The sequence below is a fragment of the Bison bison genome, unplaced genomic scaffold (assembly GCF_000754665.1).
Source record: "Bison bison bison isolate TAMUID 2011002044 unplaced genomic scaffold, Bison_UMD1.0 scf7180017864378, whole genome shotgun sequence".
NCBI classification, from domain to species: domain Eukaryota; kingdom Metazoa; phylum Chordata; class Mammalia; order Artiodactyla; family Bovidae; genus Bison; species Bison bison.
The window spans coordinates 2527009-2552665 of record NW_011494950.1 but is presented as its reverse complement, the minus strand read 5'-3'; the positions used below and the strand labels follow the sequence as shown (position 1 = coordinate 2552665).

The 25657-nt window shown below is 37.6% G+C and overlaps 1 protein-coding gene across 1 annotated transcript in view; it reads left to right on the top strand.

Annotated features, from left to right (window-relative positions):
* The window catches only part of NDUFS4 (NADH dehydrogenase (ubiquinone) Fe-S protein 4, 18kDa (NADH-coenzyme Q reductase)), a 115795-nt gene extending 90499 nt beyond the window's left edge, over nucleotides 1-25296 (top strand). The window contains exons 3-5 of the mRNA XM_010857166.1: nucleotides 2061-2233; nucleotides 4928-5001; nucleotides 25074-25296. Coding sequence (XP_010855468.1) covers nucleotides 2061-2233; nucleotides 4928-5001; nucleotides 25074-25177 — 351 coding nt within the window. The 3' untranslated portion in view covers nucleotides 25178-25296. The remainder of the gene's footprint in view (nucleotides 1-2060; nucleotides 2234-4927; nucleotides 5002-25073) is intronic.
* The last annotated feature ends 361 nt before the right edge of the window (nucleotides 25297-25657 follow it).

Below are 25657 nucleotides of genomic sequence, written 5' to 3'. Positions count from 1 at the left end.
GTTTTATTTGGAGAAGATACCAAATAATTGCCATAATTTGAGAAGGCATGGGAGCACTTGCAGCTAGGAGCTTAGCAACTTCTGTAGCCACTGGTTTTAAAGTGGTTTTCCATCCTTAAAAAATCATGCTGTGCCTTTCTGCTTTGATAGTACAAATCAAGAAATATTCTTTCCATTTTACTAAAGCTTTATTGGTTTTTAAATTACTTTGGCATATGCATACAATATAGACATTTATTAAGAAAAAGTAAGTCTGTTTCCTGAACTGGTATTGAAAAAGTGAGTCTGTTTCCTAAACTGGTATTAAGAGATTAATATGCTGTCTTTTCTGTAAGTCTTAATTAAAAGAATAGCCAACTTATAGCTTCAGCTTTTATGAGCTCAGCTTAGAATGGAGGTCTTGCTATGGAATCTGACAAGGATGCCTTATCCCATAATTCTGTAATATACTTACTGTTCGTTTATACTTTGCTTCAGCTATAACTAGATTTTTTTTAATGTGAAAATATATAATATTAAATACTAAGTTAATGTGAAAGATTACCAACACTGTAGTGAATTCAAAGGGGGAAATAAACATTAAGGACTTTCCAGGAGCTGAGTTTCTTTCAAGCTGTTGAGTAGAGGAATATTCTTTAGAAAGTTATTGAATGTAATAATAACCTGAAATTACTTTTCTTTGAGGATGAACTTGACAATCTGTAATAACTTGACATATTGATGCCTTTAAAAATTATGTATCAGTTGTACTCGTTTAGCTTTTATTTTATCCTATAAACTTTAAAAACGTAGGCATATACTACATGTACATTTTTGTGTAAATATTTATATGGATCATTTTTATAGTTTCTCCAAATAGACAAACTATGACCAAAGTAACCACACCTAATTATTGGTATAGGTGAGAAGGTATAGTTGTCAGCTAAAATAACTTTAAGGAATTGTTTCTTTAATCTGTGGGTAGAAAGATTAGTTGAGTCAGATATACATTTAGTTTTTTCCCAGTATATATTGCAACTAAGAACTCCTAGTATTTCTTTGGTCTAAAACATTGATTAGCGTGGAACTACAAATAAACATGAAATTAAAATTAACAAAATGTGCGAAGTTTTCTAGTTTTTCCAATTTTGATATAATCATTTACATGTTTAACCTGTTGTTTTTAATCAGTTTTTTTTAAAGTTTACCTTAATAAGGAACCATAATTTTAAAATGCTTTATGAGCATAATATAGTTGACCGTAATATGATTTTACATTGCTAGAATGAAGTATTTTACCATTACTAAATGGAGACTTAAACTCTAAATTACTTTGTTATTTTGTGTCCTGATTGCTACTACAGTTTGAAATATATTTAATCAGGGAGTCAAAATTGTATTTATTCATCAGTTGGCCTTTTGTTATTGGATAGAAATGTAGAAAAAGAGTCAAGTTATCATTGTTTTCCTCTAACATTTCTGCAAAAATTGTGCAGATTTTTTTATCTTTGCAGAATAAGTTTGACATCTATTTGATATCCTTTTCTCTTCAGTAGGTTTCATTAAAGAGAGATAAATCAAAATGGTAATTAAAGTTGTTAATTGATTTTAATTGTTTACAAAAAGGGTCAGGCCTTTCTCTGAAGAGAATGCCTTGTAAGCAGCATAACACAGAAACCACTGGTAATAGATATTTTTTTCTATTTAAAATTTAGTCACTTTTTATATTTGTTTACTTTTAATATCCCTTTACATTCTTTCTCTGCTAATTATACCAGCTCATGAAATCAGAGTCTACTCAGTACAGGCTTTTCTGCCAGCAGACGCTACAAAAATTACCAGTACCTTGTTGTACAAAATGGGCCTAAATTTTTTTATGAGCCCTTCCCCACTGTACCCTAACATTCCCCCAATATATCTTTTCCAAATATCAAAATAGTAGTTTACATGGTAAAATAACAAAGAAGTGAAATAAAGCTTAAAAATTATACATAAGTATGTATTGTAAGATACAGAAAGCAACAAAAATACATTAGGGTGTAAGTGGGCTGTTAGCAACACATTTGCTTGTTTTTCTGTAGGATATTACTACTATAACTGGTGTTCCAGAAGAGCATATCAAAACTAGAAAAGCCAGGATCTTTGTTCCTGCTCGCAATAACATGCAGTCTGGAGTAAACAACACAAAGAAATGGAAGATGGAGTTTGATACCAGAGAGAGATGGGAAAATCCTTTGATGGGTTGGGCGTCAACGTGAGTATTTGGTTTAATGTGAATACTATTTTTGGCTCTTTTTCTGTGTAGATTTTCCTTTTAAATGCACTGATTTTCAGGCTCTTTTGTATACAGGATGCCTTATGACAATACTTTTTGAGACAGTTTTGCATAGATATCACCATGTTTAATGGTATAGACATATACATTCCACATAGGTAACATATATATAAGTATTTATGTAAGTGTGGCCCAGCAAAATATATTGTAAGAACAATTTTTTTCAGAGTACTATTTATTGGATAAAAATGGCTGACATTGTGAGCACTCTTAACATGGTCCCTAAGCTGTAGATATTAGTTTAAAATGTACTGTGAATAGTGTTAATAGGAGAAGGAAATGGCAACCCACTCCAGTTTTCTTGCCTGGAGAATCCCAGGGATGGGGGAGCCTGGTGGGCTGCCATCTATGGGGTCGCACAGAGTCGGACACGACTGAAGCGACATTTATTTTTAAAGTAAAGTTTCTTTATAGTTTTTGTTTATTAGAAGAGATTATATGAGTTTAGAAATTTTGATAATTCATTGTTAGTGTATAGAAATGCAATAGATTTTTGTATATTAATCTTGTATCCTGTAACTTTACCAGATTCAGCTCTTACAGTTTTCTGGTGGTATCTTGAGGATTTTCTATAGATGGTATCATGTCATCTGCAAACAGTGACAGCTTTTCCTTTTCAATTTGAATTCCTTTTATTCCTTCTTCCAGTCTGATTGCTGTAACTAGGAATTTCAGTACTATGTTGAATACAAGTGATGAGTGCTGGTGTCAGCCTCCTGGTATGTTGCCTGGATCCTGATAAGGCAGGCTGTGGGGCTGCAGTGGTCCTGGGATTGATGACTACCTGCTGGTGGAAGGGTCTGGTCATGGAGCATACTGAGGCTAATTCCTCCCACCCCTCCCAACTGTTGCATGAAGCCAAGTCTCATGGCCTCTTGCTTCAGGGCCCAGGGGTTCTAGAGCTGGTGTCTAACCACTGGTGGGTAGGGCCAAGGGGTTCTGGGCCTAGTGATGGTTCATTGCTCGGCAGAGGTAAATTGTGGGACCTCTGCCTCCAGAACCCCAGTAGTCCTTGAGCTGGTGTGTTGGCCCACTGACTGTGATGTCTGCAGTGTCTCAGAGCTGGTTTTGTCCAGCTGGTTGGCAGGGCCAGGGCCCACAGGGTCTTGGCTAGTGTTGCCAGGTGAGTTGGGTTCTCTGTGGCAGGCTAAGGGTCTGTTGGGGTCTTTGGCTGCAGGGCCCTCTGGTGGACAAGGCTGTTGTTTCCTGGGGCAGCCCATGGGCTCAGGAGTTCTTAAGGCAGCCTGCCATCTGGTGGGTAGAGCTGTGTTCCCATCCTGCTAATGGCTTAGCCTGAGATGTCTCAGGAATGGTGCTTACAACCTGGTTCAGTGGTTAGAAGCTATTGAGAAGATTCCAAAATGGCACCTCATGGTGGAATGAGCTCCCCCAAATGGCTCTTGCCAGTTTTCCACATCCCTGGGCTTCAGTTGTCTCCTGCCTTTCCTGGAGACTCTCAAAGATTAGGAGGTGGGTCTGACCCACGCTTCCTTCAAATTACTGCTTCTGCCCTGGGTCCTGAAGTATATGAGATTTCTTCTGAGCCTTTTACGAGATAGTCTCTGTTTCCCACAGCCCTCTGGGTCTCCTGAAACTAAGCCCCATTGGCCTTTAAAGCCAAATGTTCTAGGGGCTTGTCTTCCCAGTTCAGGATCCCCAGGCTTGGGAGCTCCATCTGGGGCTTGGACATATTGCTCCCTGGGGAGAACCTCTGCAGTTGTTGAAGAAGGAAATGGCAACCCCTCCACCTGCAGAATCCCATGGACAGGGGAGCCTGCTGGGCTACAGTCCCTGGGGTCTCAAGGAGTCAGACACGACTGAGCGACTGACTTTCTGCAGTTGTACTTACCTCCTGTCTGTGGCTTGCCCAACTCGGATGGGTCTCTGCCTCCTGTCTCATTGTGGTTCCTTCTTTATACCTTTGATTACAGAAGATCTTTTCTGCTAGATTCTAGGTTTTCTCAGTTGTTGCTGTGTAAACAGTTGTAGTTTTGATGTGTCTGTGAGAAGAGGTGAGCTCAGGGTCTTCACAAGTTTGGCCACGCTCCTTCTAATTACGATGAATTTATAAGGTACATTTAAAGAATAAAACAAACCTAAGAGGATTCTCATTCATTTTCTTTTTTTTTTTAAGCTTAATAAATGATTTTTATTAGAGACTAAAGATTGCTGAATGTCTTTGTCATTTTAAAGTTTTTAATTTGACTTGTTAGAAAATTGCCCTAATTTAACACTGCTGTTGCTGCTAAGTCACTTCAGTCGTGTCCGACTCTGTGCAACCCCAGAGATGGCAGCCCACCAGGCTCCGCCATCCCTGGGATTCTCCAGGCAAGAACACTGGGGTGGGTTGCCATTTCCTTCTCCAGTGCGTGAAAGTGGAGTCACTCAGCCATGTCCGACTCTTAGCGACCCCACGGACTGCAGCCCACCAGGCTCCTCCGTCCATGGGATTTTCCAGGCAAGAGTACTGGAGTGGGTTGCCATTGCCTTCTCTGTAATTTAACACAGAAAAACATATTCAGATAGTTAACAGTTTTAAAGAAATTATTCAAAATAAGTAATTTTCAGTTAAAGGTTAATGTTAAATCCTGGGAAAAAAATTGTTTCTTACAGGGCTGATCCCTTATCCAACCTGGTTCTGACTTTTAGTACTAAAGAAGATGCAGTTGCCTTTGCAGAAAAAAATGGTAGGTGTGATTTGCTTTTGTTTTAACAAGTAAGATATGATTTTATGTTCTTAACAAATCAGTGTATCTAGTCCAATGGTTTTAGGTTATTTTTCTTTTTACACCATGAGAACATACCCCTCCAAAAAATAAAAAGTCTGAAAAATAAATGCACATGTAACATGTGAAAGTCAAACTGCTCTAAATTTGAAGTCGAGGCTTGGAATAAAACTACTTGTCTAACTCCTATCTTATTTATGAATGCCTCTGCAAAATCACTAACATTAAGTTTAAAACATTAAACATCTCATAAGGTAACCTATTCCAGTTTTGACATCTGTTTATTATTTTCTTACTTTGAAACAAAATCTCATGTCTGTTACTCTACCTAATAGCTTTTCAATTATTACAAATTGGTTATCATGTTTCCTCTAAAATGTCATGTGAACATAAATGTCTATGTTTACCACTTCTATTGATATGTTGGTTCTGTAATTACATTAATACAACCTAAGAGCATATTAGTAGCTACCTAAAACTCAACCTATGTTAGTTTTTCTTTGAACAGAAACACAGAATAGAATGTCTTTTTTTCCCCTCATTTTTCTGTTGTTGCAGGGTAGTGAAAGGCTTTGGAGGCAGATCATGATGAATTCTAATCCTTATTATGCCACTCAAAGCTACATGATTTTGGATTAATTTCATCATGGACTTAATGTTTCTTCATTGTTCAAATAATGGTACTTATCTAAAGGTGTAGTTAGGCAAGTACTTGAAACACAATGGGCTTCCCAGGTGGCGCAGTGGTAAAGAGTCCGCCTGCCAGCGCAAGAGGTGTGAGAGACTTAGGTTCAATCCCTGGGTCGGGAAATGGCAACCCACTGCAGTATTCTTGCTTGGGAAATTCCATGGACAGAGGAGCCCAGCGGACTACAGTCCATGGGGTTGTAAAGAGTCAGACACGACTGAACACGTGCGCGCACACACAGCTGGCCATTTGGAAACTATTGGTCCTTTCCCTTACCTCCTTCCATCTGTTATTTCTTGTTTCTCTCAGGTTTAAATGCAATACTGTGCATTTGTACCTGATGCATTCTATTGTTCTAGTTGATCAAATTGAATTTGAATCTAATTCAGTTGTCTATTTGAATGAGATCATGTCCATTTAAGTATGTTATTACTATAAGGCAATATAAGTGTAAAAGATTATTAGTGTTTTTTCAGTATATTTGACATAAATGTAAAAGTGCTATAAAGATTATTATCTGAAATATTTGCTTTTCATTCTAAGTTCACATTATATTATACCTTAAGAATCTGAAGCCAGACTGTCAGATTTGAGTCCATGTCAGATCCCTATTTGTCTGGGTTTGTACAAGGAGAAATTGCAAATACAGTGGGAATTGTTGTGAGGATTGAATAAGTTTATAAAAGTAAAGTAGTTAAGAAATAGCTAAGTATATAATAGTATTTCAGTTTATCTTATTAGTAGACTTTAAAAATAAAAAAATAAATAAAAATTAAAAAAAATTTAAAAAGTACTCTATATTACCAAATTTCCAAATTAAACATATTTGTTCTCAAAGTGGTCAGAGTCTTTATTATTTTGATGTAACATTTACATTGCTCTTTTTAAAATTAAACTGTAATGTAGCTCATCAACAACAGTTCTGTTAATGTTTTTCATCTTTGTAGCCTACCATATTTCATGTCTGACACCTCAAATAGTCTATCATGTGCATTTAATGACAGGAAGTCTAATTAAACTCTTAAGCCTGACTACTTCCTGAGTGGGCACAAGGACTGTATGACTGTAGTTGCCATGTGAATTGCAGATATATGAACTAACCACTGCTACTGTTATTAATAAAATCAAGTGCCTTTCTGATCTGATTTCTACTCCCTGCACCAGAATGAAAATTGAGGAGCATTACCAAAGTCAACAGACAGTATACGTTGAAAAAGCTTAGAGAATGTTACGGTATAAAACTGTAAGCTAAGTGTGGATCTGGGGACTTACCTGGTGATCGAATAGTTAGGATTTGGCACTTTCACTGCCATGGCCCGGATTCCTTCTCTGGTTGGGGAACTGAGATCTCAGAACCATCTGGCGCAGCCTAGATAAAACAACAAAAAAAGAAAAACAGTGAATCAGGAATTCTTACCTCTAAGTGCTTGCGTGCTGTCGCTTTAGTCGTGACCCTGTGGACTGTACTGTCAGGCTCCTCTGTCTGTGGGCTTCTCCAGGCAAGAAAACTGGAATGGGTTACCATGCTGCCCTCCAGGGGATCTTCCCAACCCAAGAATTGAACTCCCATCTCTCTCATCTCCTGCATTGGCAAGTGGGTTCTTTACCACTAGCATCAACTGGGAAGCCCAAAGGACTTATAAAAGTATGGACAAGGTATAGGAAAACCACAGGACATAGTGGGGCAGTGAGATGGTGTTACCAAACTTATGGAGCAAGACCTAGAGAGAGCTGCATGGGAAGGATAGTGTGTTAGGATGAAGTATGATTTACAGGGAGAGAACAAACTGACCAGAAAACCTAGGTTATCTATTGTGCCCAGGCTTCTTGGTTCATGGGATTCTCTAGGCAAGCATACTGGAGTGAGTTGCCCTTTCCTACTCCAGGGGATCCTCCCTACCCAGGGACCGAACTTGTCTCCTGCATTGGCAGGTGAATTTTTTTTACTGTGGTGCCACCTGAGAAGCCCTGACAACCTTTAAGGTAGTAGGTATTCTGTTGATCTTATTCACTGCTTTGTTTCCGGTTGTTGTTCAGCCGCTAAGTTGTGTCCAGCTCTTTTTGTTTCCAGTGCCCGACACAAAACCTATATAGTGGACTCTGGCTACCTGGTCAAATTATTGCCTTTCTAAAATATTTTCCCTACTCAGGAATTTGAAGGCACTTTCATCTCCTAGGGAAGAGGTTATTTCTCATTGTTCACTTATTTAACATTTAGTATTATATATCTTGGCTCCTTGGTGGCCCAGTGGTTAAGAATTCACCTTCCAATGCAGGAGACACAAGTTCAATCCCTGTATAGTCAGTGATAACTTTGCAGCTCTAACAGTAAAAGTAAATAGTTGTAATAGAGCCAATATGGCCCCCATAGTCTAAAAATATTTTGTATTTGGCCATTTACAGTAAATATTTATTGACCTTTGGTCTAAACAATTATGTACTCCGTCAATACTGAGACCCTTTCTCCTCTGACGTTTTTGTTAATCTGAAATACTCTTTATTCAAACACTTCAAAAGGCCTATGCTTAATATATTCCTCAGCTGATAATTCAAGCTCTTCACAATATAAGCACTAACTTATCACTCAAATAGTAACCTGTCACTCAAACAGTAACCTAACTTTATCTTACTGTGCCTCAGCATTTCTTCTTGCCCTTATCTCTGCTGTAGTTTCTTCCTTCTGCAATCTCTTCCTCGTTCTGTTCCCTTTCTCCTCTTTTTCCCTGCCTACAAACTCCAACCTATTCTTCAGAATACATTTTAAATGTTACCTCCTTCCTGATCGCTTTTCTTATTTCCCTTTCCAACCTCCAAATAGATGTGCTCTCTCTTCCTTTTAGCTTCCACATTGATTTATTCCTTTTTTATAACTCTTCTACTGTGGTATTGTATTTTATTTTTTTTGTTGCATTCAGTCATACATATGTTGAGCACCCTGTCATATGCCAGCACTCCTGGCTTAGGTTCATGGGGATCATTCTTTGAGTATAGAATAAATAGTCCTCTTACTCAAACTATAATACTTTATTTGCTGAATTATAAGCACCTCCCTGGTGGCTCTGGGTGGTGGCTCAGACAATAAAGAATCTGCCTGTGATGCAGGAGACCCAGCTTTGATGCCTGGGTAGGTAAGATGATCTGGAGAAGGGAATGGCTACCCACTCCAGTTTTTGTGCCTGGAGAACACCATCGATAGAGACGGTTGGCAGGCTACAGCCCATGGGGTCACAAAGAGTGCCAAATGATTGAGTGACTAACACTTTGACTTTTTTCACTTTCACCTGGGAAACCACCCAGTCATCTTAATCTTTTTATGTGCTCAATAAAAATTGGTAAATTCGAACAGTACATTTAGTGATGCTGTAAATTACTCTCCAGGTCATGTTTTAAACTTTTCCTTAAATCATTTTAAATTTATTTGGCTACTTGTTCTTTCTTTTAGAAGAACTGTTAACTCTTGTAAGACCAGTGTCTATCACATAGCTCCCAGCTGATAGGGCCCAAGTTTCTAGGTTCCAAGTCCAGTGTTTTTTCCCATGATACTACTATGCTGATGTAGATGTTACATCCATCATCTCGATCTGCATGGTCCAGTATGGTAGGCACATGTGGCTGTGTAGCACTTGAAAGGTATTTAGTTAGAATTGGGGTGTGCTGTTAAGTGTAAAATATACACTGGGTTTCTGAGACTTAGTATTAAAAAGCATAAAATATCTCTAATAAATTTTATATTGATTACATATTAAAATGATAATATTTAAGATGTGTATTAGGCTAGGAATCTGAATGATTAAAGGCTTATTTTTTCGTTTTAGACATTTTTTAAAATGTTGCTCCTAAGTAATTTAAAATTATCTGGTTCACATTATGTTTGTTGGGTAGCACTAATCTAGAATACTTCAAGCTATATAGGACATACATTACATACATCTTCTAGATATATCATTTCTATATATTCTGTAATGAATATAAGAAATAGGAAAACCTTACCCAACTTTGAAAAGTTACATTACTTAAGAAATGCAGAGAGTTCCTGGATAGTCCAGTGGTTAGGACTCTGCACGTTCACTGCCAGGGGCCCCAAGTCAGTTCCTGGTTGGGGAACAGAGATCCCACAAGCTGCGTTGCATGGCAAAAAAAAATAATTTTTTTAAAAAAGAAATGTACTTCTGTTCTTCAAACACTTACCTAGGATCAAGGATAAGTGTAAATTTTTATATTACATACAGTAGTGAAATAAAATAGCTAAAAAATCAATGTGTGTGCTTAGTCGCTCAGTTGTGTCCAACTCTTTGTGACCCCATGAACTGTAGCCCACCAGGCTTATCTGCCCATGGGGATTCTCCAGGCAAGTATGTTGGAGTGGATTGCCATGCCCTTCTCCAGGGGATCTTTCCATCTCAGGGATCATTGCAGGCAGATTCTTTACCATCTGAACCACCAGGGAAGGGCAAAAGATCTACATTATATCACAAAATCCCTGTTAACACTTATTTTCAATTTCTTAAATAAGGCATTATGTAAATCAGTATATTTACATAAGAATGCCCTCATGTCTGAGATTAAACGTTTTCTTCTTCCTGCTATTGATGATTTTGCCTCTGGTCTCCCTTCTCACCATATCTCACTTCCTGTGGAAGCCTGGTTCTGTCACCTGCTGAGTGGGATAGAAGAAAGACTGAATGCTCTTCCTTGGCTTCTTTTTCCCCTGCTCACCTCTCACTTCTCCCTCCATTAGCATACAGTAAGTTATAAATACCCTTGTGTCTTTTTATCACCAGAGCCCCATCTTAAAGATCTCCCTTTGAACTCAGCATATATTCCAGAAGAACTCTTCAAAGATGCTATGTCTTTTTATAAAGAAAGTTTATCTGTGGTTTTTCTCAAATGTTGATGAACCTTCCTTTTTTCTTTGTGTACAGAAAAAGCCACCTTTCTCACTCAAGTGGCTTTTGTCTTTTCTTGTAGTAGGCTAGGATCCCTACATTTACATGCTAATGAAACCAGAAATGGTTTTATCCCCTTTCCCTTTTGATCTGGTTTGAAACTTTGTGACTTCCCTTTCCTTTGTCATTTTACCCCTTGTGTTTTTCTCATTGCTGTTAGCTGTAACAACTTACTAAAATTCTCCAATAGAGGAGGGTTTTCTTCAGGAGTAAACAGGATGACAGAGAATAAGCAGTGAAACTGCTATCGTGATGTATTGGAGAGGAAAACCCACCTCTAAAGTTACAGAAGGTGGAAGCACTGATTCAGGAAAATATAGAGTTAATTTGGGAGTTGCAAACCAGAACTTAGAATTATCTCAGAAATGGACACCATCAGCAAGGTCTGGATTTCCACCTATCTTTAACCTTCTCATGAGGGTCTCAACCTTACATCCATCTATCTATTAAAAAACAAATTTCAGAAACTAAAATGAACAAAGACAAATTTCAAAACAAAAGTATGTCATCACTCAATATATATAAAATTCTTCATAAAGGATTTATTTTACTCTGTAGGGGAGCAGAATTTTCCACCACAAAATGTTTCTTTGGCATATTAATTAAGCTGATTTTTTTTTTTTCCCCTAAGAAACTGCAGACTTGGGGAAAACTCTCAAAACAAAGTAGGAGTTCCCCTTTTGTAAGAAGTATTTATATACATAAGGGAAATTTCCATTTGTAAGGGTATCTCTGGGAGTACCTAAAAGAGGAGGATGACTTTAGAAACTCTTATCAATTGAGAAGGAAGTGACTTAAATCTGCCTAATAATTTCACCCTTGTTTACTGTTCTTTTTCCTGGTAATCTCACAGAATTGACTCCCTATCCTCAGTGTTCTCTTTTGTTTTTAGCTAAGGATAGTATTGGATAGTATTTCAGAAGAGGGCTTTGGCAATTTTGGTGAATTACTTAGTTCTCCTGGGTCTCTTCCATGTATTTGGAGAAGGCAAAAATAAAAATCAGCCTCTTGGTGAAAGTGAAAGAGGAAAATGAAAAAGTTGGCTTAAAACTCAACCTTCAAAAAATGAAGATCATGGCATCCAGTCCCATCACTTCATGGCATATAGATGGGGAAACAATGGAAACACTGACTTTATTTTCTTGGGCTCCAAAATCACTGCAGATGGTGACTGCAGCCAAGCTACAACCAACCTAGATAGCATGTTAAAAAGCAGAGACATTACTTTGCCAACAAGGGTCTGTCTAGTCAAAGCTATGGTTTTTCCAGTAGACTTGTGTGGATGTGAGAGTTGGACCATAAAGAAATCTGAACACCAAAGAATTGATGCTTTTGAACTGTGGTGTTGGAGAAAACTCTTGAGAGTTGCTTGGACTGCAGGGAGATCCAACCAGTCCATCCTAAAGGAAATCAATCCTGAGTATTCTTTGGAAGGAGTGATGCTGAAGCTGAAACTCCAATACTTTGGCCACCTGATGCGAAGAACTGACTCATTTGAAAAGACCCTGATGCTGGGAAAGATTGAAGGCAGGAGGAGAAGCAGACGACAGAGGATGAGATGGTTGGATGACATTACCGACTCAATGGACATGAGTTTGAGCAAGCTGTGGGAGTTGGTGATGGACAGGGAAGCCTGGCGTGCTGCAGTCCATGGGGTTGCAAAGAGTCAGAGACAACTGAACAACTGAACAACTGAACTGAACTTCCATGTATAACATTAGATAAATTTCAAAAGTGAAATATGATTGGGAGTTCATAACAAGAATAATGCAACTTAAAGACCAACAAGTGTTACAAAATATCTGTACTCAATTTGTTAATAAGCCTATTTTCAAAGAAGATAGCAAATGTTCACCTAATTTATAAAAATAAACATACTCTTTACAGAGGAAAAAAATTTTTACAGTAATCCTGAGACATAATATACCGTGAATATACCATATTGTTAAGAAGATACCAAAAAAAAAAAAATCAAGTTAAAAGATTCAGTTATTCTAGGGTAGGTCCTGTATGTCTATATATTAATAAACCTCCATAAATATGTAATATGAATTTCTAGTTGACATATACTAGCCTAGAAGATACAAGAAGTAAACTAAAGAATATACAAAGTAAAGAACTAAAGATGCAACCAAGTTAATATTGTTTTAAAATAACTGAAATTCTGAAATATAACCTATACTTTTTCTGATATCAGGCACCAGAGCTCAGATAAATGAAACCTATCATAAACAGTGAAGGTATTGACAAATCTCTAAGCTTAGTATATAGCTTGTAATTTGAGAAATATCATTAACATTTATCCAAACAGAATTAACCTCATGGTTAAGCATCTATTCCGAATTGACAGCTCTTCCCATGCAGCTCATCAGGTGTAACACATCAAATAAATCTATTTCTAGCACTTATTTTTACAAAGTTGAAAGAATACATCTTTGAGATTTCCCAGAGGGCCTGTGGAATATCACAAAGTTTTAGTTTTAGGTGCACAGATACTCTGTTTTATTTTACATTTAAGATTTGATTTGGAGGAGGCAAAAATCAAAATTTTTCAAAAGATTTGAACATTTAGGAAAGAATAGGATCAGATAAACAGTATTTGACTGCTCAGCTTGGTGATACAATTTACAAACAAAGAACTTAGCCTAACTGTAAAGAACTTTAGCTCTTAGATAAGTTATGAAGTACTGAAAGTCAACACAAGCATATAAAGTTATTCTGGTAAGCCACAGAATCTTTGCAGTCTAGGCAGATTAGACGGAAAGTAGAACCCTTCTTATTGTAGGTGAAGGCAATAAACAGTAACCTAATGAAACAAGCCCATCAAAATGGAACAAACTTTGGTAAGATTTTAACACATTTCATAGCTTCTCAGATGATGCTGTTAAAGTGTTGCACTCAATATGCCAGCAAATTTGGAAAACTCATCAGTGGCAATAGGACTGGAAAAGGTCAGTTTTCATTCCAGTCCCAACAAAAGGCAGTGCCAAAGAATGCTCAAACTGCTGCACAATTGTACTCATTTCACATGCTAGCAAAGTAATGCTCAAAGTCCTTCAAGCTAGGCTTCTATAGTACATAACTGAGAACTTCCATGTGTATAAGCTGGATTTAGAAAGGGCAGAGGAACTAAAAATCAAATTGCCAGCATCCATTCCATCCTAGAAAAAGCAAAAGAATTCCAGAAAAACATCTTCTGCTTAATTGACTATGCTAAAGCCTTTGACTGTGTGGATCACAACAAACTGTGGAAAATTCTTAAACAGATGGGAATACCAGTCCACCCTAACCTACCTCCTGCGAAACCTGTATCAAGGAACAACAGTTAGAACTGGACATGGAACAATGGACTGGTTCCAAATTGGGAAAGGAGTACATCAAGGCTGTATATTGTCACCCTGCTTATTTAACTTATATGCAGAGTACCTCATGCAAAATGCCAGGCTGGATGAAGCACAGTTGTCAAGATTGAAAGGAGAATTATCAGTAACCTCAGATATGCAGATGATACCACCCTTACGGCAGAAAGTGAAGAGGAAGTAAAGAGCCTCTTGCTGAAAGTGAAGAGAGTGAAAAGGCTGGCTTAAAACTCAACATTCAAAACACTAAGATCATGGCATCCGGTCCCATCACTTCATGGCAAATAGATGGGGAAACAATGGAAACAGTGACAGACTTTATTTTCTTGGGCTCCAAAATCACTGTGGACAATGACTGCAGCCATGAAATTAAAAGACGTTTGCTCCTTCAAAGAAAAGCGGTGACAGACCTTGACAACATATTAAAAAGCAGAGACATTACTTTGCCGACAAAGGTCTGTATAGTCAAGCTATGGTTTTTCCAGGAGCCATGTATCGGATGTGAGAGCTAGACAATAAAAAAGGCTAAGGACCGAAGAATTGATGGCTTTTGAATTGTGGTGCTAGAGAAGACCCTTGAGAGTCCCTTGAATGGCAAGTAGGTCAAACCAGTCAGTCCTAAAGGAAATCAGCCCTAAATTGGAAGGACTGATGCTGAAGCTCCAATACTTTGGCCACCTGATGTGAAGAGCTGACTCCTTGGAAAAGACCCTGCTGCTTGGAAAGATCGAAGGCTGGAGGAGAAGGGGACGACAGAGGATGAAATGGTTGGATGGCTTCACCGACTCTATAGACATGAGTTTGAACAAACTCCGGGAGATGGTGAAGTATTGGGAAGCCTGGCATGTTGCAGTCAATGAGTCGCAAAGAGTCAGACACGACTGAGTCACTTTGAACAAGAGCAACATAGATTTTCAGACTTATTTTCCAGATACACTGTAATCTAAGATACATGAAATTTCCTTTTTATAAATCTTACATAACTTTCTGTACCCATTCAGGTTTGTCCTTCACCATTCCTTTCTCATTCTGGAACAGACTTTTTACTTTAGAACTATTATCTTTTCCCCTTCTTCTGAGTATGCTAAGTCGCTTCAGTCGTATTCAACTCTTTGTGAACCTATCAACTGTAGCCCACCAGGCTCCTCCGTCCATGGGATTTCTCAGGCAAGCATACTTGAGTGTATTGCCATGCCCTCCTCCAGAGGATCTTCTTGGACTTAGGGATCTAACCCACAACTCTTATGTCTCCTGCATTAGCAGGCAGGTTCTTTACCACTGTCACCACCCTTAGTAAACCAAAAACACAACTCATTACTTTGTATACAAGGTTACACCCCTTTTCCACCATCACTCCCAGTAGTGTTTCATTTATGTACATTTAATTATATATTTTGGCCAAAGTTACTTTGATTTCATAGAAAAAGTAGAGATGAAAACTGTTGCACACCAGCATTTTAGTAGATCGGCACAGTTGATAAATACACATAACAAACTTTCCACAACTGTGTGCATTCTTTATAGTCCAGCTTATCCAAATGGCAAAAATGAACATGTCCATTAACAGACCCAAAGATGCAGCCTCCCTGTAGCATTAAAAAAAAAAAGCAAAAGTAAATAAGTTTAAATTTTGCTTAGTAATCAATGGTTCAGTATTTTACTGTAAAAATTTTTTAGGTATTAATAAGTATCAACCCACTCCAGTGTTCTTGCCTGGAGAATCCCAGGGACGGGGGAGCCTGGTGGGCTTCCATCTATGGGGTCACACACAGTCGGACACGACTGAAGCGACTTAGCAGCAGCATTAATACCATTTAGGGTTTTAAGTTACCTAAAGATCATGGAAATTAATTTTCAAGGTGACATATTATAAAATGTAATTAATGTTGAAATAAAATTGTCAGAACAGGGAATCATTGTGGATAAACAAAAATTTGCATCTTGCAGGATTGTAAAACATTAAACAGAAGTAATGTTAGCTCATTTGATCAGAAAACGTGCTAATTTAGAAAGAACATGGCCATGTAGAATAAAAATCTATGCTTGTGTTATATTTAACACTGATAAATTAGAGAAAACATAATTGTTTTTGTTAAAAAAAAAAATTAAATTTTCCATTTGTCAAACATTTACCTATACTACCTGAATTTAAATTCTTAAATCTTTGTTAGATCCTATAAGAATACTTTTTAAATTTAGCATATTCAAAGTATTAGAAATTCCATTTTCCTGTTTTAGGAATAGTCCACTTATACAAGCATGTATTTTCTCTGTAAGAGAATCAAAATAGAACCCATTCAAAGTATTTTATAATCTTAATTCATTAATTATACTTGGAGGTAGAAAAAACTACCTATACACAGAATGAGCAGTAAACACATTTCTGAATTAATAGGTATGTTGACAGAATCCCAGGGACAGGGGAGCCTGATGGGCTGCCGTCTATGGGGTAGCACAGAATCAGACACGACTGAAGCGACTTAGCAGCAGCAGACAGACATAATTGTCACAATGGTAAAGAATCTGTGTGCTTGTTTAGGGGAGACAAGCTATGCGAGTTCTATCTTTCGGTCGGGAAGGTCCCCTGGAGTAGGGCACGGCAACCCACTCCACTATTTCTTGCCTGCAAAATCCTATGGACAGAGGATCCTGGCGGGCCACAGTCCGTGGGGTCACAGTAAGTCGGATTTGACTGAGCATACATGCAGACAAACAGGAACTTATTTCACTTCTACAATTTAAGCCATGGGTTAATGGTCACAGAATTGTAATATTCATTGGCCCATACCATACTAGAGAGCTGTTTTCTACTCAGGAAGTACTTCATTAGACCTTAAATACAGAAAAAGACAAACTAGATTTTCTGTCTTTTTTCCTCTGAGAATGGATTTCTAAAACCATTAATCCATTTTAAAAGAATCTTAAATGATCAGACCTTAAGAAAATCAATTCCCCAGATTGGTGGAGAACAAAATTGAAATTTGAAAAAAGATTCAGCAAAGTTCTGACATTCAGAAGCCAAGAAAAAATAATCTTGGGCTTAAAATAACATAAACCATTTCTAGTAAGGAAGTTTTCCTGACTTTGGTTGCTAAAGCTATTGGCCATCTCAGTAGCACCTCCAAAATTATTAAAAGAACATACTGAAAAAGATAAGATCATGACTTAATAGAGAGATAAATGAACACATGTTGAAGATTTATTTTACTAAAGAAACAAGGGACCCATGCTGGTGTTACAACCAGTTCAAAGGAAAAGTTAGTACAGCCCAAAATTACATAAAGTGAAAGAATGTTGAGATGAATTGCAAACAGAGACAAACTGGTTTTTCTGAGGCTTGGGGAGTCACGAGGCAGGACAGAATTTCTATACCCCTCAAGTACAGTTGAGTCTCATTACTCATGGTAGTTATGTTCTGTAAAGTCACCACAAACACTAGTGAATACTGAAAAAATTGCTCCTAGGGAAAAAGATTCCTGTGGGCCTCTGATCACAAAATGTTGTCAGCTGATCAGTACATCATCTTGTTTTTTATGTGTGTTTCTGTTTAAAGTGCCTTATTTAATGTATATTGTTGATTCATGAACATCAAACTCATGGCCAGCAGTGTTATACTTTATCCTGGATGATGCTCATCTAACCCAAGTTGGCATATCCCAGCCTTCTTGAACTTAGGAACACTAAACAGCACTAAACCACTACTCTTGGGGGTCATTTCAGACAGTGAAATTACCAACAAAAGGCAAAAAAATGAAAAAAAAATGTGCCGTTAATAGACTACAAAAAGGACACTTGTTTGCAGTGTGAGAGCTGAAACAAGAAGGCATAGCATTACCTTGTTTGACCTCAGCTGGAGCATGTGTGCCAGGTGACTCAGAACTCACGGCTCTGTGCGTGTCATGAATGACCATGGAAGCATCACCCACAGGCACCGTTGCGGCCCACAGGGAGTCTGGAAGAGATGCCAGCATCAGGGTTCCTAGGTCGAGGAGTCCTTGGAGGATTTTGGATTTACAAATGAATTTTAGTTAGTAGGCAAATCACAAATACAGAATCAGCAAATAAGATGATTTGTACATACAACTTTTGGAATTGCAAAATAACTCAAAGAAAACAAACAGGGCTGTGATCTGGTGTTCTGTAAATACTGCATAGTCTCTGTTGAAGCAGAAATTTTTTTTTTCCTACATAACTGTCTTTCCAATCCCCAGACCTGGAACTGTCTGTTTTTTGGCTGGGGAAATGTTCAACTTGACTACTAAGGAGACAGAGATGAATTCCTTAGATTCCCAGTCAGAAGTCTGAAATAATTTTTCTTGTAGTGTTATATATACATGGCGGCTTAGTAAGGTTCTAATGTATTATGGGTTACATAGGATTGTGAAAATCCCTATGCACAGACCACACCCAGATCAGTTATGTCAAAATCTCAGTGACTTTTGGATCTCTACCATTGCTGTATAGTTTCGTTTTCTAGAAAATGTTTTCCAAATTTCTAATGACTAATTTTCAATTGTACTTTTGGAACACAAACCAATTTGTTTTGTGGCAAATTCTGAATAATGTGGCTCCAAAATAGTAATACCATATAGCAACTATATTATTTGAACAGATAAAATTTATGGAGGCATTTGCTATCATAGCAAAGGTTCTTTTTTGTGGGGAGGGGGTGTTGCAGATGTGGCAGGTATAGGGTGTTACTAATCCATCTTATATAATTTTCGTGGAAAGAATTGCTTTGCCAGTGTTTCCAAAATACATCTACCCTCCATAATATTTCTATAAGACGATCTAAGATATTTTTAAATTATTCTGATCTGAACCTCTCCTCTCCCCCAAAACGAAATACATGAGAATTTCAAATAGAAGTACTTCTTAAAAATGAATGCTTATGAAGCTACTTTTCTTCCTCATTACCTTCCCTCCTTAAAATATAATTTATGTTTATTCTGTGTTTTCACCTAGGCATATTATGAGCACATAGCCTGGTGAGGAATCTTGAAACTTTGCAAGTGCTAACAAACATCAGTGTGGCCTCCCAAAGCCTTTGCTATCCTTAGCAGTGCCTGCCAGTTATGTCTGTCTGTGCCAGATTATGTGGTCGTTCTTGCTTTGTACATAAATGCACAGTAGGAAAAATCATTAAACCATTCACTTCTGAGTATTATCAGAACTTGCCATTAGGTTACTGGAGGGGACAGACCTTTAACAGGACTTGAACCAAGGTTACTAAAGGTAACATATTTCACAAGCAGTAAAAATACCGATGTTTCTCTGTATTTCAGCATTACTGAATGTAAGTGAAATGGTTCTGAAATTAAAATGAATGGGATTTTCTTATATCTCATACAATACTTGGAATTCATAAATTATTGGGATCTAGTTTTGTTCAGGGGCTTTTTGTATTTTAGTAGTATTTGAAGAGATTACACCAGACATTCATGTTATAGGAAGTAGAATATCCCAGTCACAAAATAAATGGGTGAATTTCGGAAAAAGAAATTGAGCATGGGATATTACAGATCACATTTTAACTTTATTGGCACATTTGCCAGAGGTATTTCTCTGATACTAGGACTTAAAATTCAAAATATCTTTGTGAAAGCATTCCAGTGTGTGAAACAGCCAAGGGAGTCAGCTTCTCATCATGTAGGTGCTGGTGGTTGGATTTGTAGCTAATCCATGCCATATGGCTGCTCTCCTCAGTGGGAAGTGACGGCAGCCCTAGGAGCTTTACCCCGTCCCTGGGGCAGCTGCCGTGGGCTCAGTTGCTTTGATCATCTTCTGTTGCGCAGCTGGGAGGAGCACAGGCTGGTTTTCAGTGTCGCAGAAGAACACCACATGAAACCATTGTCATAGACTACACCTTGATTTTATACAAGCATTCTTCAGAGGATGCGTTTTCACTTTCCTAATCTCATTCAAAAACTCTCAAGTTTGAGTTATTTCTTTAAAAAAAAAAAAAACTTTCAGGCTGAAAAAGAAATTCCTATGGAAATTTAAACATTTCACAAATAAGATTGCATTCTTAAATGTCTGTGTTTTATTCCCTGCAAGTTATATTATCTCTTTCTAAGAAGTTTCAAATAGGATATAGAAAAGATGAGTACAATTCATGTAACATGCTCATTAAGTACAAATGTTTGATGTCCTTTCAAGTGCTGTTACTCTAACAGTCATTTTGTCTTTTTAGCTAAAGCTCACCGCTTCTTCCAATGTCCTTTATATTGCCACAATATCACAAAAAATGTGAGGGAGACTATGGTAGGAAGTTTTTAGTGGGACCAGTAAATTTGTTCATCCAGGCACTATAGGGTAAACTCTTCGGAAAAGGATGATTGGAAATGTGGTCAGATTCTTAACAGGGTTCCAGAAAAGAGCAAATTTTCATTGTAACATCAGTCCTATATAGTAGAAAACTTTGCTAAAAAATCCAAAGGGAGATTTATGTAGGCCTGACTTGAGTTTCAGTCTCTATTATGAATTGTTATTAGACTTCCTCATACCTTTCTTTGCTTTTACTTAATCAGAGAAACACAGGTGCATGTCTAGTTTTGGGAACACAGTTGTTTTCCACAGAAAAATGTGAGGGAAAGAAACTTTCCCCCTAGACGTCCTTAAAATCATGGATGGCTGTGGTAAAGTAATACAGAGATGGGTACTATCTGTGTGTGTTTTTGTTTGCTTTCTCGGGGTGTTTTGCCCATCCACATTCCAATCCCCATAATGATACTTCTATTTATTGTTGTTATCACCATCAACAGCAACTATAATCTGGCTCACAATTCCCAAGTCAGCTCACTCCTTAGTTACCAGGAGAAAACTCAGACCAGTTGTTCTTTTATGTGTGCAAAACCCTAGTCTTCTCACATTGCAGTGACCCCGACAACATTTTTAGACTTTCGTAGACAGAAGAGATAATAGAGCTAATGTTTGCATTCTGATGCGGTTTAAAAAATTGCTTTTTCTCCCTTGTGATTGAAAGATTAACTGTGTAAATGAGTGATTACCAGGTATGTGTGTGTTATAATAGTAGTTCCTAAATATTTCTCATTTATTCTTCAGCTCCTCTTAAGATGTCTTTCTTGTCTAGAGAGTTTGGGGTGGGAGGCTGAGGGGGAGGGAAGATAAGTTCTCTCACCCATCATTTGGCAATAAAAGTTTACAGAGGTCTCAGAAAACTTCAGAGAAGGCGATGGCAAGCCACTCCAGTACTCTTGCCTTGAAAATCCCATGTGTGGAGGAGCCTGGTAGGCTGCAGTCCATGGGGTCGCTACGAGTTGGACGTGACTGAGCGACTTCACTTTCACTTTTCACTTTGACACAATGGAGAAGGCAATGTCAACCCACTCCAGTGTTCTTGCCTGGAGAATCCCAGGGACGGCAGAGCCTGGTGGGCTGCCGTCTATGGGGTCGCACGCACAGAGTCGGACACGACTGAATCGACTTAGCAGCAGCAGCAGCAGCAGGTAACTTACCAGTAACCATTGTAGCCAGACATAGAATTGACACTAGAAACCATTTACCTGCTTCATAACTAGGGGAGGGATTCTTAAAACAGTCTCTTCAACTCATTTACAAAAATAAATAGGAAAAATGGTTAGGAAATCATGCAGATTGAAAGGACATGGGTGAAACAGATTTTTAAAAATTGCAGTTACAGGACTTTTAAAAATAAATACAGTTTTATTATGATATGGTTATGTGCATAGACTTAACCTGAGTTAAAATCCAAGCTTTGCCACTTATTAACAATGTGGCTTTAGGCTGCTTATCTCCTCTAATTTTTTCCTCATAATTAGATATAAAATAAAGATATTTATAATGCCTAATCCATAAACCAAGAAACCTGTGAGCTCAATTTTAAAACTCAGTGCAATTACACTTGAAGCACAGGACCTAGAATGTGGAATACCAGGCACATTCTTGACTGGAGGTCTTTGTACTTGTGTTCTCTGCCTGTAAGCTCTCTTTCCAGACATCCGCATGACTAACTCTGACCTTTACATCTTCACTCAAATGTGATCTTCTCAGATGCAAGGTGCCCCGTCTGCCCTCTCTTAAAATGTTTTCTCTTCAGTACTCATTAGTGTGTGTATATATATATGTATGTGTGTGTGTGTGTGTTTAATTGGATGTTTTACTATGTGTGGGTGCCAGGTCATTTCAGTCGTGTCTGACTCTGTGACCCTATGGACTGTAGGTTGCCAGGCTCCTCTGTCCATGGGATTCTCCAGGCAAGAATACTAGAGTGGATCTAGAATACTAGATCACCATGACCTCCTCCACGTGAGCTTCCGAAGTCAGGGATGGAACTCATATCTCTTATGTCTCCTGCATTGGAAGGCAGGTTCTTTACCACTAGCACCACCTGGGAAGCCCTGTTTTTCTATAGTAACACCTCATATACTATTCATTTACTAGTTAACTTCTCCTTCCCGTAAATACTTGAAGAAGCTTGGGGATTTTTTGTTTACCACTTCACCTCTGGTTTCCATAGAGTTCCTGACACAGAGAAAGCAATTGATAATATTTATTAAATGTATAACAAATGTACAGTAAATAGTTATATCTGCTTTATTGAATTGAGTATTTTTTATAATTATGAGCACCATTTGCTGATTAATATAGAAAATGCTTGAGAAGTTTATAGTGTTAAAATTATGCTCAGTTCATAGTATTAGTTTGCTTACTAAAACCTCTTTCTATAGTAAATAGACCAACTTATGCCTAACTATATTCAAAGCATCATAAATTCAAAACTAATGGGTTATAATGTGACAGAAATTTTATTTAAATTAATACTTTACTTCAATAGAAAGTAAGCTGCTAGTAAGTTGAAAATCAAACTTGAGGGAGAAATAATAGCTTTAACATTTATCAAGTGCTTACTATTAAACCACAAGAAACAATATAGTGTGTTTAAGGCACAGGCTCCAGAATTAGGCTGTGTGTATTTACATTCTGCTTGTGCCCTTTCCTAGCTGAGAAAGGAAAGTGACCTTGTGCTAGGTAGTTCCCTAATCATTCTGGGCCTGAGTTTCCTCAGTTATATAAAGGAACTAATATGAATTCATATAAAGGTTTTAGAAAAATACCTGTCTCACAGAACTTAAATACCAGGTGCTAAGCACTTTAATGAATTAATTTGTTTAATCTTCATGACAACCTATAAAGTAGGTACTATTCTTATGCTCTTTAGTATATTTTTTGAAATTCAAATATCTTATAATAAGTTCAGAGTCTGTGGAAGATATTTTAAGACATTTGTTTCATTTTCTTCCCTCCTCCATTTCCTTATAGCAGTGAAGTTATTAAATTGCTTTCCCTTTTAGAACACTGAAATAGGCACACTAGCAGTATACTTAGATTTGAGTTTCTTAAGTTTCACTTTTATGGCAAAATGAATTCTAACTAAGAGGCTTGTTGAAACGTAAGCTTTGTGGTAGCAAATACTATACTCACCTAGAAGCACTAGAATTCATGACAACTCCTAAGATCAAGATAGTTACTTAATTAGACTGTGATATTCAGTGTGGACATTTTATATATGACTACATGATTCAGCCATGAATCAAATGTCTCAAGATGAGTTGTTTGAAGAAAGTTCTGGGAGAGAAGAATGATAAATTACAGGGATGGAAAATGGATCTAATGAAGAAACGTGAGTTATATAGATAGGTTGCTTAGACTAGGGAATAGAAGGATGACATAATTATATTTTCAAGGAGGAGTGTTTATTTGGTTTAATAGAATAGGTATACTTCTGCTTTAAGTATAGTTCTTCAAAGATATGGAGAAAAACTCAAGGCAGAGGTATAGACATATATGGGGCTTCCCAGATGGCACTAGTAGTAAAGAACCCACCTGCCAATACAGGAGATGTAAGAGATGTTTGATCCCCATGGCAACCCACTGCAGTATTCTTGCCTGGAGAATCCCATGGACAGAGGAGCCTGGCAGGCTACAGTCCACAGGGTCACAAAGAGTTGTACATGGCTAAAGCCACTTAGCATAGCATAGACATATATAAATCCAGTTTTCAAAATTGTAAAACACTGAGAAGGACTTTGGAGAGAAGGTATGACTCTCAGAAGAGAATGAACAGATTAGACTAGTGGTAGGGCTTCCCAGGTGGCTCAGTGGTAAAGAATCCACCTGCCAGTGCAGGAGATGCATGTTCGATCCCTGGGTCAGGTAGATCCCCTGGAGAAGGAAATGGCAACCCACTCCAGTACTCTTACCTGGGAAATCCCAGGACAAAGGAGCCTGGCAGACTGTGGTAGACGGGGGTCACTGAAGAGTTGGACACAATTTAGGGACTAAGCAGAAACAACTCAAATTTCTATGCATAAAAATCTCCTGGAATCAATTAAGTGCAGATTCCCAGGTCCCCTCAAGAGCTGATCCAGTGGACCTCTGGTCAGGCCTAAGAATTTGCATTGTTACCAGATACTTGAATGGGATTCTAATGTTGACAGCCCTTGAAACAAATGTTGAAAAACTTCTTGAGTTTAATCAGTAGCCTGTCATAGTCCAGGGAGCTGAACCAAGTAATCTCTTATGGTCTCCTCCAACTCTGGTTTATATAGTTGTGTACATGTTTTTCTATAATCACTTCAAGTGAGCTTCCAAACTGTCGTAAAGGCACCAGCTCTTAGAAAGCAGTGAGATGGGTTATGTTGTTCAGTGCTCCTCATTTCAGTTACTGAAGTCACATATTAAACCACAAGGAGGAATGTAAATTTTTACATAATATATAACCATCAATATTTGAACAATATTCAGCAGAGAGAAATTAAATCATGGCTTGCAGCTTTAAGAGATGGTAAATCATCTTCAGGCAATAGTTAAGACCCTCTTGTCACATAGGATTAGAAAGGAACACATTACTAAGTAAGTATTTATACTTAAGATGTGTTGACACATACTCCTGATAAATGAACATTAAATTTATGAAAGTTAGCCTCTGCTTGCTGTGTTCTTCAGAGATCCTCTTTAATTGTGTTCTTTGGGTTTACTATTGTCTTTTTTTTCTAGGGTGGAGCTATGATGTTGAGGAGAGAAAGGTTCCAAAGCCTAAGTCCAAGTCTTATGGCGCAAACTTTTCTTGGAATAAAAGAACAAGAGTATCCACAAAATAGGTTGGCACGGACTGTATCTCTATGCTTGACTGTGAATAAAGTCAGCTGTGCAGTATTTATAGTCTGTGTATAATACACCTCTTAATCTCCTAATAAATTTGACCTTTAAACTACAGAAACGTTTTTGTGGTGTCTATTTTAAATGTTTTTTGATGTCCCAAGTTAAACATGTTATAATTTCCTTTACAGGTAGGTGATCATACCTCTAGGAAATTTCAGCACTTAAAAAATCTATTAAAATAAATGTTTGAAATCAGCTGCAACATTGAAGTTTTACACTTTTTTTTTTATGGCCATTCTCAAGTTAGTAGTGTTTATAAACTACCAGCCATCATTATCAAAATACTGTCTTACAAATTTTCCTGTTATCATAGGTAAAGAAATTCATGATTACTGTGCAGTCTGATAAACCTAAGCCCAAATCTCCTTATTATTGAAATTTGCTTCTTTATTTAGAACTGTTTCTCTAAGCTTCTTTGA